General features: G+C 42.4%; 1 protein-coding gene across 3 annotated transcripts in view; it reads right to left on the reverse strand.

The window, feature by feature from the left end:
- LOC118001869 (transmembrane protein 242) overlaps positions 1–5,334 on the reverse strand; it is a 29,151-nt gene extending 23,817 nt beyond the window's left edge. Inside the window, exons 1-2 of one of the 3 annotated variants that reach the window (XM_034992050.1) lie at positions 5,039–5,317; positions 4,383–4,483 (exon numbers count right to left, since the gene is read on the reverse strand). In XM_034992050.1, coding sequence (XP_034847941.1) covers positions 4,383–4,483; positions 5,039–5,126 — 189 coding nt within the window. In that variant the 5' untranslated portion in view covers positions 5,127–5,317. Of the gene's footprint in view, positions 1–4,382; positions 4,484–5,038 lie in introns of all 3 variants that reach the window. The other 2 variants (XM_034992051.1, XM_034992052.1) reach the window with 2 other exon arrangements.
- Positions 5,335–15,130: the final 9,796 nt, after the last annotated feature.

Here is a 15,130-nt window from a genome sequence, read left to right on the forward strand (position 1 = left end):
ACACAGAAACACTTGGTTTACCTGTATTTTCATGTCTCGCACCATGCCCTGACCCAGAAGATATTATTTGCTGACTTAACACTTGTTTGTAATATACCTGAGACCCAACCAGATTTTCAAGAGATGTTTCTTTAGTTATTTTCTATGATCAAAACAAACTCTCTTAACCCTTTTCTCACGTTGCTGTAATTTCAGAGTGGTTCTCTAGATATCACAGATCTCATATAAATTCACTAACTTCTAACTGGCCTGAATTTTCATCCAGAAGCAGTTAACGTTAACCAAATATTATTAAACCAGGGTCAACTTAAGTGCCTAAATTTTATTTTAGAAACTTAAGTTAAAAAATTCCTTATTTCCTTGGGAAGGACAGAAATTATATATGTGTTACATACGTACATGTGCTTTTAAAAGCCACCTTAGCTTACACCTTCCTCTGTTTATTCAATGAAGGACAAAAAAAAATGAATGTTCGTTCAGCACTTACTACTGCCGTTCCATTCCCAGTTTTCTAGCCTGATACTCAGCTAAGACAATGCAGTTAAGACTTTAAAGACATGATGACCATCCTCCTGAAATAATAGCAATGTAGGCAGTCCCCAACTAAAAGCTGATCATTTTTAAAGTCCTGAGTTGCAATCTGAATCTGTATTATAGTTAATGTCTAGATTCCAAGCCAGTGGACAGAAATCTATTTAAATAAAAAATTGCTAAAAATAGTGTAATTTCTTCTCCAAAAATAATCAAAGATGGAAAGAGTGCCACGGTGGGCAAATTGTTTAATCCATCAGTGCCTCAGTTTAATGGGGGCAACATAATAACAGCATCTCATGGGGTTGTGATGGGGGTTCAATGAACCCCAACCCTTAAAACAGCAGGTAGCACATGGTAAGCATTCAAATGCTAGATATTATTATCACTATTAATGTCAGAGAAAACTGCCAGGCAGTACACTGCCTAAGTGGTATTCTTAAACTGGTGCTTGCTAAGTGTAAATGCATTAAATGCTCCAGAACCTCTGAGCCTCTCAAACAGAGTCTGGATCAATGGTAATGCTCTAATTCAGATGTTTCCCCAGAGGGGAGGCAGAACTTTACACAACATATTTAACCATCCAGAACACTGGTTCTCAAACTTCCTGGTCTCAGGATCCATTTATACTTGGATCCCAAAGATTTCTGATTATGTGGCCTATACTTAATAATAATTAATATTTTAGAAATTAAAGCTAAGAAATTCTTAAATTTTAAGTATTAATTCATTTACAAATAAACCCAGTATAGATTAATATACACCTACTTTTGGGACGCCTGGGTGGCTCAGTCAGTTAAGCGTCTGCCTTCGGCTCTGGTCATGATCCCAGGGTCCTGGGATCGAGTCCCACATCAGGCTCCTTGCTCAGCAGGGAGCCTGCTTCTTCCTCTGCCTGCTGCTTCCCCTGCTATGCTTTCTCTCTCTCTCTGACAAATAAATTTAAAAAATATATATATAAACCTATTTTTATGAAACAGCTACCTTACAAAACAAAAGAATTTAGTGCAAGGAGGCAATGTTTTACATTTTGATTAATCTTTTAAATGTTTGGCTTAACAAGGGACAGATGAATTTTCATAAATGCTTCTGTATTCAATCTGTTGCAATATGTTTTTTGATTGAAGAATCTGCATAAAGTCCAGCCTTACAGAGATCTGTGGTTGGAAAAGGGACAAGTATTTTAATAGCCTTCCTTCTTTGATGCTTCACCAAAACTTCCCAAATAGCGGCATGCACTCTGGGATCTGAAGTCACACCGATGAGTTTTTTGTACTTTGTTACATTAAAATCCATTAGTCTATTTTGTATTTCTAATGGACCTTTTATCCATGCATTATGATCATTCAGAAAATACTGATTTACCAAGTTATGCAGATCTTTCCAATGTTGACACCATTTATTAAACATTTAAAATTTCACATCATGAACGCTACCACCAGTCCCATCAGAAAAGCCTTTACGTATTGAGTACCTATTAAGCTGACAATGGCAGATACAAGTATTGGGATACCTGAGACCCAACCAGATTTTAAATCCTAAGATTTAATTTTCACTTGCAAGCTCCAATTTTATCATTGGCAACAAATACTGACAAGTGCTTGCTTGAAGAGACGACACAGGCTCATTTTGTTCATTTTGAAGAAAATGTCTGTCAAATACCCACTTCTGAATAACTATAGTCTGTCAGTTCCTCTTTCAAATAAAATACGTTAGTACATGGGGAAAAAAAGCAGCTAGTTCAGCATGCAATTTAATCACACCATTGCTTTTCCTGGAGAAAAACGTCTTTCTTTGATATAAATCGGAAAGGCTTTATGCGTACTTCCCATTTCTTCACGTGGATTAGTAAAGAGGTATAATCAAGGGTTAAGATTTAATAAAATCAGTAATTCTACTGCTGTAACAAGGAGATTCTTATGCAATGAGGGCTTTTTTTTTTTTTTTTTTTTTAACTACAGATGCACGGTAGTGAAGACCACCAGGCCTGCCGGTACATTTGGGTGCCACCACCTTGATTCCACTAAGGCTCCAGCACTCTCACCCCACGTGCTTCTATACCGTTAGTGCAAATGCCTCGCTATTACTAGGAAAATAGTTTTGACTTTACAGACCCCCAAAGAGTCTCAAGGATCCCTAGGGTTCTATGGCCCACAGCCTGACAACCACCGTGTTTGATAGGAAATGTGTGACCATCAAATCTTAGAACCACAAAACAGAATGCCAAGTTGTAAATGTGGGTATGAGTTGTTTTTTTTTTCCTGAGAATCCCTAGCTTTCATCAGATTCTCAGAAAGGTCTGTGACCCAAAGGTTAACCTGGTAATTCAGGCTTAGAAATGAATGCAAATTCTACTGTTAAAGCATCACTATCAGTTAGGCTTTACTGATTCCTTCTACAAGATAGAGTTCTGCACTGAAAATATTCTATAATACAGGGTGAAAATGACCACAGGGTTCATCACAGTGATTTGGGTAGCTCCATTTAAGCCTTGAGTATTCAGATGGAGAACAAAAGCACCTTAAATGTGGTCTTTTTCCTTTACAGTATCTACAGTGCTTAAGTATGATATCAGATTATTAAAAATGTAAGTGGAAAGGGAACTCGACTAGTTTACGATGTTTCACATAACACTCTTCTTCCAAGCAAACATCAAATTATAATTATATAGTTAACTGCATCAATATTTAATATCTGTCTCCTCCTGCACAGATGCTAGCTTCCTGAAGGGCAAGCATTGGTTCATTTTTGTTATCTCTTGCACCGAGCTAGCACAGTGCCTGACACATAAAAGATCCCAAGTTAACATCTGAAGCAATGAAATGATGGCTAAATAAACGATACGGGATGGAGAGGGCAGAGACAGGACAACACATGCTAACAAGTACCTGCAAGTCTACAAGTCAATGAGAAGAAACAATCCTCAACAGCTGGGGTATGACCACATGAGTGATTACTCAATCTTGCTCATGGAGTTAAGAATTTTCTGCCTTAAGAAGCTTATGGTCATTCAACCCAAACTGATTGAGCACTTATGTGTCAGGCACTTTTCTGGGGAGTGGGGATGAAGCAGCACAAAGCACGTGTGATCTCTGGGCTCAAGGAGCTGATCCATGTTTTTCATCAATGATAAGATGCACTTTACTTCAACAATTGAACATTTTTGAAATAGAAAGGCCTCTGGTGGGGCGCCTGGCTGGCTCAGTCAATAGAACATGAGACTCTTGATCTGGGTGGAGAGCTTAAAAAAATAAATAAATAGAAATGCCTCTGGCAATCAGCATTGTGTCAAGAATTTAACTGGCATCATTTTTTTTCCCTTAGTGGTACATAAAATACCGGGGCCTCTTACAACTGATAGGTTATTACCCAGATTTAGACTTAGTCATGTTGTGAATAGGAAATGTACTGGATGAGCTTTCAAAGTCTTGTTCTGCTAAAATTTAAGAAAAAGAAAGCACATAACTAAATACTTCTTTCTTTTTTCTTTCGTTTTTAAAGATTTTATTTATTTATTTGAGAGAGAGAGTGCACAGAGAGGGAGAAGCAGGCTCTCCACTGGAAAGAGCCCCATATGGGGCTTGATCTCAGGACCCCGAGATCATGACCCGGGTTGAAGGCAGACACTTAACCAACTGAGCCACCCAGGAGTCCCTAAATACTTCTTTCTAAATGAAAATAAAGACCACTGATTAATTTGTACATTTCCTGAATCTATGAGATGTATATAGGTTTACTTCTTAAAACAATATGAAAGGCCACCAACATTTTATTGACTTCTCCTATGCACAACAGCTGCCAATTATCTGTAAACAATAACAGTGCTATAAATGGATTTCCGTGTCACAAACCTTATTGAACCATTCAGGGCTCTTCTTTTTAGCCAATGATAATGTTGTAACAAATCCGGCTAGCATTCCTGCTGCAGCCACAGTACCAAGGAAAACTCCACCTGCCAAGAGTTTTGGGGGTAGGGCGTGGAGGGGGAGGAGAGAGATTAAAGAGAGAGAGGGAAAAAAACACAACACCTTAAGAAGACGTACCCAAAGTAAGTCCAGACACTATTTAAATTACATCTTAAGTCACTTTTGAAATTTGAGAACGAAAGCTAGACAGCTCTGGCCATAAAGGTAAACGATAGCAGTGCGAAACCTGCGTGACCTCCTGACCTCTGGTTCCTGAGATCGTTCTGCGGGACCGTTCCCAAGTGCTGAGAGTTGGCCCAGGGCCCCTTCCCCTCCTCCCGGGGACGGTTTGAAGTTTCTCCCGGGGAGGAAAACAAGCTAGTGGAAGGTAGGGGAAGGCACGAGAGAAACTATAGAGGGGATGGGGGAAATACAGCACACAGCTCAGGGGAGACTCCACCCCGCACGACCCCTGACTGGCCGATCCCCACCAGCTCAACTCAGGGGCAACCCAAGGGAAGGTCTCCCAGGGCGGGGAATGGCGGCTCCGGCGCAGGCCCCGGAAGAGCTCGCCCCGACACCAGCACCTCACCACACCACACCTTTCACCAGGAAAAGCCGATCGTCTGGGGATCCCGGAGTGTCGAGACCAGAGGACGGCGGCCCAGGCCCGGCACCGGCTGTCTCCATGTTTATAAGCCTCCACCACTGGGTCCGACGCCAACCGGTTCCGGGGGGGAAGCGAGAGCGAGGCGGAGGAGAAAGGTTCCGCTACCACGTCTCCCTGTGCGTTCTGAATACTGGTCCCGGGAAGGGCCGCGGACCCCAAACCCTCTCTCCTCCCCCACCGACCCGCAAGGAAAACGTGGTGGCTGCACGGGGGTGTCCCCACCCCAGCCCCGGGGGTGGTGTCCTCCCAGGCCGCCTCCAGGTTGGGCCGTTTGCCTGCCCCAAGGTGACGGTCGCCGCCCTTGAATATTGCGTCTGCCTGGAACAGCGCTCGGCTCTGACGGTAGGAGGCAGTGAGCGGTTGCTGATGGCGCCGCGAGCCCAGGGCCAGCAGGGTTCGAGACCCTGCAGCTCCGTTTCCTGATCAGCCTTCCGTCACGTCCAGGGATTTAACCAGCGCTAAGATTTCACGATTCTTTTTTTTTTTTTTTTAAGATTTTATTTATTTGAGAGAGAGAATGAGATAGAGAGCATGAGATGGGGGAGGGCCAGAGGGAGAAGCAGACTCCCCACCGAGCAGGGAGCCCGATGTGGGACTCGATCCCGGGACTCCAGGATCATGACCTGAGCCGAAGGCAGTCGCTTAACCAACTGAGCCACCCAGGCGCCCCAGATTTCACGATTCTAAAAAGCAGGTCTCCGTCTTCTCGCTGTACTTTTCTGGGAAATTTCGTAGCAGTGCTCGCTTGAGGTGTAAGGGACAGGTTTTATCCGTGGAAGAGAGTCCACGTGGAAGCTCGGCTGTGAGACACCTCCTTCCCCGCCCTTTGATTGATGGACCTGCCAAGAGAGGTGCAGAACTGAAGTGAGACAACCCAGCGGGGGCAGCCGGCGACCACCCTGAGGGGCTAACACGGCCGGCGAGCCTGCGCCGGAGCCCTCCTTGCGGGGAGACGCTGGTGCGGGCCGCCCCTCGACGGCGCTGGGGCTTCCCAGTCTGGGAGGCTGATTTGCCAAAGCGGTGGATTCTATAAATGGTCACCGAGAGGAAGAGGCTGGAAGTCATAGAAAATCTTTTCAGCCTCTCAAACACCGACACATGACATCATCTTTTAAAACGAGACAACCTGTCATTTGTTCATTCTGAACACACGCACAAAAGCCATGAACTTCTTGAGGATGGGGATGGGGATTTTTGCCATGAACTTCTTGAGGATGGGGATGGGGATTTTTGTTCAATTTTAGATTCTCTGGCTCTCAACTCCTTACCCGGTCACACGTAATAAATTTTGGGTGAATGAGTAAATGGATACATTAGTTAATTGCAATTAGTAGCTCAAACCTGGGTTCAGGTCCTAAGTCACTTCCCGGCTATGTGAACTTGGCTGAGTTATTTAGGCCCTTTGCCTCAGTTTCCTCATATATAAAAGAAACTGACAGTGCCTGCCTTATAAGTTGCTGTGAGAATTAAAGGAAGCAATATAAATAAAGAAGGTAGCATAGTGCCTGGCACAAACAGAAACTCAATACATGTTAGCTCTAGCTAGCATACCTTTCAATTCCAGTAGCTGTTTTGCAGTGTTGCCTATGGAAAATTTTAAATTATAGATGCCCAGGGCCTACTGCTGAAGATGATTGCTTGAAGGTCCAGGCAGGGCAGTTTAAAAGCTCTGGGGGGGGGGGGGGGAACGGCTCTCTCGCTCAAAAAAAAATTAATTAAAAAAAATTAGGGGTGCCTGGGTGGCTCAGTCAGTTAAGGTCCTGAGATTGAGCTCTGCCCAGTGCACAGCTTGCTTAAGATTCTCCCTCTCCCGCTGTCCCTCCCCACCGCAAAAAATATATAAAAGATATTTTTTAAAAAAACCTCCACGGGGGGCGCCTGGGTGGCTCAGTCATTGAGCATCTGCCTTCGGCTCAGGTCATGATCCCAGGGTCCTGGGATCGAGCCCCCGCATCGGGCTTCCTGCTCCACGTGAAGCCTGCTTCTCCCTCTCCCACTCCCCCTGCTTGCATTCCCTCTCTCACTGTGCCTCTCTCTGTCAAATAAATAAAATCTAAAAAACAAAACAAAACAACAAAAAAAACCTCCACGGGAGATTCGGATGATCAGTCAGGTTGAGAATTACGGCTCTGTTCAAATTTCTGGGTGGATGAACCACACAGAATTTATCTAAACTGTGGATGCCTTGGAAACACAAGGCTAGAGTCTGAAAGGGCCCTTTCAACAGGCAAATGCTGTGCTAACTTGTTTACAGTCTTTAGGACTCATCCCTTCTCCTTCCCTTCATACAAAAGGGTGATCACAGCAGCTAACATTTACTGAGGGCTTTCTATGTATCTAGCATTGTGCTAAGTGCTTCAAATATGTTATCTCATTTAATTTTCTTCATAAACTCAGATTAATTAGCTTGCTCAACCCACACAGCTGTTAAAAAGCAGAGCCAGGATATAAAAGCAGCTCTATTTTTAAAAGCAACGAAAGCAAAAAGAAATAAGTGGGGCTACCACAGGCCAAAAGCTGCTACACGGCAAAGACACCGTTAACAAAATGAAAAGACAACCTACTGCATAGGAGCAAATATTTGCAAATCATATACCTGATAAGCGGCTAATATCCAATATATAAGAAACTCATACGACTCAATAACAAAAAGAAAGAAAAAACACATACATGGGCAGAGGATCTGAATAGACATTTTTCCAAAGAAGACATATAGCTGGCCAACAGACACATGAAAAGATCACTCCATCATTAATCATCAGGGAAATACAAATCAAAGCCACAGTGAAAATCACCTCACATTTGTTAGAATGGCTCTTATTAAAAAGACAAGAGATAACAAGTGTCACTAAGGATGTGGAGAAAAGAGAACCCTCCCGCACTGTTGGTAGGAATGTAAATTGATATAGCCACGATGGAAAACAGCACAGATGCTCCTCAAAAAATTAAAAATAGACCTACCATATGATCTAGCAATTCCACTCTGGATATTTATCTGAAGAAAGTGAAAACACTATTTTGAAAAGCTATACCCATGTTCATTGTAGCATTATTCAATAGCCAAGATACGGAAATAACCTTAATGTCCATCAATGGGGGCGCCTGGGTGGCTCAGTTGGTTAAGCGACTGCCTTCAGCTCAGGTCATGATCCTGGAGTCCCGGGATCGAGTCCCGCATCGGGCTCCCTGCTCAGCAGGGAGTCTGCTTCTCCCTCTGACCCTCCCCCCTCTCATGTGCTCTCTCTCTCCTCTCATCCTCTCTCTCAAATAAATAAATAAAATCTTAAAAAAAAAATTTAATGTCCATCAATGGATGAATGGATAAAGAAATTGTGGTATACATATTTAATGGAATATTCAGCCATAAAACAAATGAAATCTTGCCATTTGCAACAGCATGGATGGACTTCAAGGGCATTATGTTAAGTGAAATAAGTCAGACAAAGAAAGACAAATACTGTATGATCTCTCCCGTATGTGGAATTTAAAAGAACAAACAAACAAAATAAAAATTAAAAAAAGAACAAACAAACAAGAAATAAGCTCATAGATACAGAGAACAGATTGGTGGTTGCCAGAGGCAAAGGGGTAGAGAGTAGGAGAAATGGGTGAAAGAGGTAAAAAAGTAAGTAGAAAATAAATAAATAAATAAATAAATAAATAAATAAATAAATAAATAAAAGTAGTTCTGTCCAAGTCCTTATCCCCACCCAGTGGTCCCTAAGCTTGAGCTTGATAACTGGAATTCCCCCGAAGGGCCTCACTCCCAGAATTTTTGATTCAGTGGGTCTGGGTGGGGCCTGAGAACTTTCATGTCTAACAGGTTCGCAGGTGATGCTGATGCTGCTGGTTAGAGAGGTCCTCTCTCTGCTTTACTCTTACAGTTTACACCTCTTAAAGCCACACCATCCACTTTAACACCTGGAATTCTCTTCTCCCAACACTGCTCAGAGAGAAAATGTACAGACTCCCTAACTCCCCGTCTTTGCTGGTCTCTCCCCCCATCCCCCGGAAAACCACAGAAATTTTTTATTTTAAGAATTATATTACTATTTACTAAAAGGAACAGAAGAGAGAGAACACGTGTTTAAATTTAGGGATGTTACAGCGTCCTGTACTCTAGAGCGTTTTTTCCATTTTGAGGCAATAACAACAACCTGTGCTGGACCCGTGTCTGCTTCCGTTCCAAGGGCTGCACCTCACGAACATCTACCTTCATTCTAATTCCCCAAAGTAAAGGACAACATTCCTCCTTCCCACACATAAGCTCAACTTCCCAGGATACAGAGGGTGAAGAGGCAATGAAAGCAAACCAATGGGTCATCTTTGCCATGGTGAGTGATTTGCGCTTTGAGGATCCTTGTCAGCTACGGGCCTTGAGAGGAGAAACTGAGAGCCCCTTGGACGAGGTGACCTTATTGTGTGGGGAGCTTCCCACCCATTCCTCATGGGCCCTAGGCTCCTGTCATTTGCTCTGTTCCATATTCGGGAAGATGGTGATTCCAAGGCCTGGAAAGCCTGCATGGGGAGTCCCTGGCCTTGAGATTAGAACCACATTCCAGGCATCCCCAATTAGGACGCTTAAAGAAAATGCATTTTAAAGACAACGTTAACCGAGATCTCCTATTTCTGCGGTTCACACCATTAGGTACTTCAGGTGCCATCGAATTAACTGGCCTGCTCTCAGGATCCTCAAATCCTACCTAGACTGGTTTCTATAAGAATGTGTGATGCAAGCTCCAAACAGGTGACTTGCAGGTGTTTGGAACATGGTGTCTCAGCAAGATAGGGATTGTTAGTTTTTAAACAGCAAGATGGGGCATATTCTAAGCAAGGGCCCCCCTGGTCAGAAATTTGCAGAAGTTTGGTGCCCCATGCGATGTGAGCAGGACTGTGGTTTCAAGGGAAGCATGATTCCCTTTTAGGAAAATGTAATAGAAATGTCTTGCAAGCAAAGAGGCTGCTGGGAAAGCAAGCTCATCTGAGACAGACTCTGTTGCTATTTTGGTGTTTGTTTTAGTCTGCTGCAAGTCCATACCATCTATGCATCTGACCACATTCTTATTTCAAACCTTTGGGCCCCTGTAGATTCTATTCCAAGTTTTGACAGCTAGAAAACCTGTTAGCATTACAGTTTCCCAGAATGTGGGTACCCTCGCTCTCTCTAGTTCCAAACACTGACAGGCTTTTTTCCCATCTATTTTTAAAACATATTTCTTTAGAGCTTCAATTTCTCCCTGTTTAAAATATGAGGCTGAATTCTTTTTTAAAATCGGATAAGCGTCACATATTGGTCATTCTTCTCACTGCTACTTGATATAAGATAGTTGTCAAAAATAGAGTGCAGAGACCTTTAAAAGTTATTGCCTAATTAAGGGCGCCTGGGTGGCTCAGTTGGTTAAGCGACTGCCTTCGGCTCAGGTCATGATCCTGGAGTCCCGGGATCGAGTCCCGCATCGGGCTCCCTGCTCGGCGGGGAGCTTGCTTCTCCCTCTGACCCTCCCCCCTCTCATGTGCTCTCTCATTCTCTCTCTCTCAAATAAATAAATAAAATCTTAAAAAAAAAGTTATTGCCTAATTAAGTGTGTACAAGGAAAAAGATCTGCTGGGCTTTATGCGGAATTATTAACAGAGGTTACCTTGAGGGAAGGGGGGAGGTGAGACTTTCTAATTGTATTTCATCTTTCTGTCCTAGTGAGCAAAATGCTGACCAAAGCAACGGTTTTACATATTTCTATAACGTTTGAAAAAATTTAGCAAGAAACTTGTATTACTTTTATGAAAAGGAAAAAAGGAAGAAAAACAATGAAAATACTTTAAAAATGTATCACATCATTTAAAGAGATCGATGTTTTTTTCTGTTTAAGTAGAAATATTATGTAGGTTTCCAGAGTAACTCACCAAACTCTTCAGCAGGATATCCAGTGACAACACTCTTGGATAGCAAGGAAGTAAGAGTGAGAAACATATGTCCCTCGGAGAGACTTTAGGCTGGCTGAGAGCCCTTGCCAAATTTGTATCCCCCAGTCTGATGTTACCAGAGCCTCTCGAATTCTTCCCAGTATCTGCTCTGGACTCCCAGAGTTATAGCTACGTTGAAGTGCACTATGATCAATACAGTGCAATAGAAGTGCTAAGTATGGTAATAATTCCTCTTCAGTGAGCTGAAACTTGACTTTCAAAGGTTGCATCTCATTACTCACTTCCAGCATCTCATTACTTATCTCTTAGAATAGTATTCTATAACAGCCCCAGGTTGAATAATAGAAGTCTGTCTTCATCACAGTAAATGGAAGTTGCCATTATAGGTACCCTCCTTTCAATTTTTCTTTATGGTAGAGAGTATCTTTCCTATCTCCTTCTATGTTAGCAGTTGGATTGTTACTGTTAATGATAGACCAGAAACCTTTTTGAAAGCTGTTCTATTTCACGAGCCACAGATATTTTCTTATAAAAGAGCGATGCATATAATTTCCTTTAATGACATTCCTCTATGTTGTGAGGATCAGATATGCTCACATGTGTTCAAGCATTTTGTAAATTGTCAAGTGTTCTGGCAATAAAAGCGTTCTTATTTTTAGTCCCATGCATGTCCCAGTCAGAGAAAAACCCTTTAACACTGCCAAAAGTAAAATATATTTCCATATATGCATTTCATTTTGCCAGTATTTCGTACACAGGCACATATGTTTCATTAATGCTTATTGTGCTTATTGTATTTATTTTTATGAATTATTCTCTCCTGATGTATTAAAGACTATAAACGACAAAGTGACTAAAAGCAGGTTCTATCACATGTGTGATGAAGGAGTGACTACACAAATTACTGAAGCCTTTTTGACCAAATACCATGGTTAGATTGATTTTCGTTCTCATTCATTCAGCGAGGTTTAACTGAATACCTATCATAGTCTCAGGCGCTGGATTTACTCTGGTGAAAGAAAGAGGCATAGTCCTTGGCTCGTTGGAGCTTAGAGTTCCATGACCCTCTATTTTCTAAGTCGGTGACAATTTCATCAAAGCATCTTTCCGTTTTCACCTGCAGGGTTGATATTCTTCCTAACTGCATTTCTTCTATTTTCTGCCTTAACAAGTAAAATATGGACTAAAGCAACATTTTTATTTCCTGCTTGTGACCCCTGCAGTACTTCAAGTCACTCCTCTGATTATCAACTGTGGTTGCACAACGTGGATCTAGAACACCTAGGAGATGGGTCTGCGATTGCACTGAGCCTAGACAGCCCAGGTCTTGGAACTTAGAGGGAGAGGGCTATTTCCCAGAAGTAGGCTCAGCAACTGAAGCCCCACAAATGATTCAGAAGCAAGTAGGCTTGTCCTGGGGGACAAAGCACATGCCTATGGGGTCCTGGCAAGAGAGGTCTGCAGTCCTGGTGGTCTGGTTGTGAGATGAAGCAGGCTGTCTAAGCAGTTAACATGGTGTTCCAGAATCCAGGGCAAAGGAGGGAGTTCAGAACTTCAGGCGGGAAAGCTAGCACCACCAAGAGATTTGCCCATGGATAACAGCATCCTGACCCTCTGCAGAACCAAAGACCTAGTAACTAACTGCTAAATGCAAAGGCACAACTCAGTCAAAATGAAGAGACCATGATCTAGCGCCCAGCTGTGATAGAGTTAGTGGGCTTCTGGTGCTGCGTCAGCGAGGAGAGTTGAGAGGTCCACAGTCCAGAAATAGAGTCCATAAAGTCAGGTCAGAATGAAGGCTGGGTCTATAAGTGGGTCTATAGGTGGGTCTAGAGGCAGATCTAGAGATGGAGGGCTGGAGGACAGGGAGGGAAGCAGACAGGGCCCCTGCCTTTAGTTGTGTGACTTGTTTATGTGCACATAGGTCTCCAACCCAGAGGACAGGGGCTAGAAACCAGCCTGTGTTCTGCTCACCAAGCCTGGTACCCTGGTGCAGGGCACCCACTGCCTCTGGAAAGGGTCACCTTTTCTGTTCACAAAATGGTACCACCTGGGCCAGTATGGGATTTGAAAACATGATGCTCAGAGGCTAGGAGCCAATTTAAAAAATACCCCAACTAATGGTTTTTATATACATTATATAATATACATTATATAATAACATATAATAATTACATTATACATATAATAATGTATAATAATACCCTAATAGCTTGTATTAAGACAGAAAAAAATATGAGAAAGATTCCAAAGTATCCAGGGCTGGAGTGTCAGAAAGAACTGTGTGGTGCTAAAATGCATATAGATTCGAAGTACCTTTGGAATTCAGAGAATAAGTCAGAAAAATGTTGCTTAAAAATCTTAAAAAAAAAATAAGAATCCTAATTCTTTAAAAAAAAAAAAAAGAGTGCCAGCGTGCTTAAACTCCTTGAATTTACATTTAAAAAATACACCTGTGGCCTTTCAACAATTGGTTTTTGTAATTTTGGCTCACCAACTATTGTTCTCTCTGTGTTACAATGAAGCGTCTACAGTTACTTTTCACTGGGCAGTATACTTTCATTTTAGTAATGTATTTTACTGAGATTTGACCCCTTTGATTTATTCTTGCATGTAAAAGCAATAATCTCTTAGAATGTGATTATACAGTGTGATAAAATATTTCACCATATAGTAAATTACATGCCATTTAAAAGATGATGTCTTATTTAGGTCAACTGTACCAGGACCCAATGCCCTTTTTAAAACAGTCAAAGCATTTGATGGATTCATTGTGGAGTGCACTATAAATAAATACAACCTCAAATTCCAGACGATGAAAATGTGCTAGGGGATACATCAAAGCTATGACCAAGGTAGAAAGAGAGAAAGATAGAAAGAGCCTGGACTAGTTTTCTGGAAGCCAACCCTGCCGGGGCATCATTGTCTCCATATCTCTTAATATGGGCTTCATTTGCCTCCTCCATAAAAGGGAGGATTGCATAGATCAGCACTAAGAAAGTAGCTTTCATAGCATGTCAATTCCAGAAGCTGTTAGGTGTTACCCGGGGAAAAAAAAGGTTTTGTGCTCAAATAAGTTTGGCAAAGAAAATATAACGGTTTCTTTGCTTTGGGTCTTCTCAGAGTCGTCAAGAGGACACAGTTAGCAGTGATTCTCTAATTGATTTGGCCAAAGAACCCTCTGTTTAGGAGTATCTTGGGTACCTTAGACTATAGTTTGAGAAAGACTGACCTAGTTGGTCACTAGGATTGTTTCTACTCCCCCAAATTCTGATTCTAGCTCAGTTTGGAGAAACGAGGTTATTCTGTTTAGAGGGTAGAAAGCAATGCCTCGCCTTCCTCTTGCAGCTCAAGGGCAGATCTAAAATTTAATGTCTCCACTCCAGTGCCGTTCATCTGAACCTACTGGGTGGTCAGAAGAGTGAAGATCAGATTTCACTCAGGGGTCGAAGTTTCCATTCTACTCAAGCCAAAAATAATTTCTCACTTTCCCATGTCAAATTTAAAGCTATTCTTCGCATTCTAAGAGAGAAGAAAGAGAGCTATTTGTCGGGGGGCGGGGGGGGGGGAGCCAAAATGGTCATGAATAATCTACTTCATTCCAGTCAATTAGGAAGAAAAATGCAGTCCCCAAAGCACATTCTGAATTGGTATAGTTGAGAAACCAAAATAGACTGACTTACAGTAGAATTAGATTTACTATTTCAAGCCCTGCTATATATTTATCCTTATTTGGTTGCTTTTCTCAGTGTTGCATGACTTTATGGAAATGGGAGTGACCTTTTGAGGTCACGGAGCAGATCATCTTGTGTCCAGGAAGGATTTCACTCAAATGCTCCTAATGACCGATCCAGCAGGAGGTCCATCTTGACTTCTGATCATAGAGCAACCAGTTGGCTTCAGCACATCCTATCTACACGTAATTTCTCTTAAAGGAGCTCAGTCTGCTGTGGTCCTGGGAGCCATTGGTCCTGGAGGAATTCAGTCTGCCGATCTCATCCTCAGCTTCTCAGAAAACTGGCTCTAGGTGGTTCCACCTGCAGAGGCTTCTGAGTTTCATGTCACATGGTCCAGTGGTCCTGGCCAAAGCAAAGTGGACCAG

This window comes from Mirounga leonina, unplaced genomic scaffold (genome assembly GCF_011800145.1).
Source record: "Mirounga leonina isolate KUSES-001 unplaced genomic scaffold, KU_Mleo_1.0 Mir_54, whole genome shotgun sequence".
NCBI classification, from domain to species: Eukaryota; Metazoa; Chordata; class Mammalia; order Carnivora; family Phocidae; genus Mirounga; species Mirounga leonina.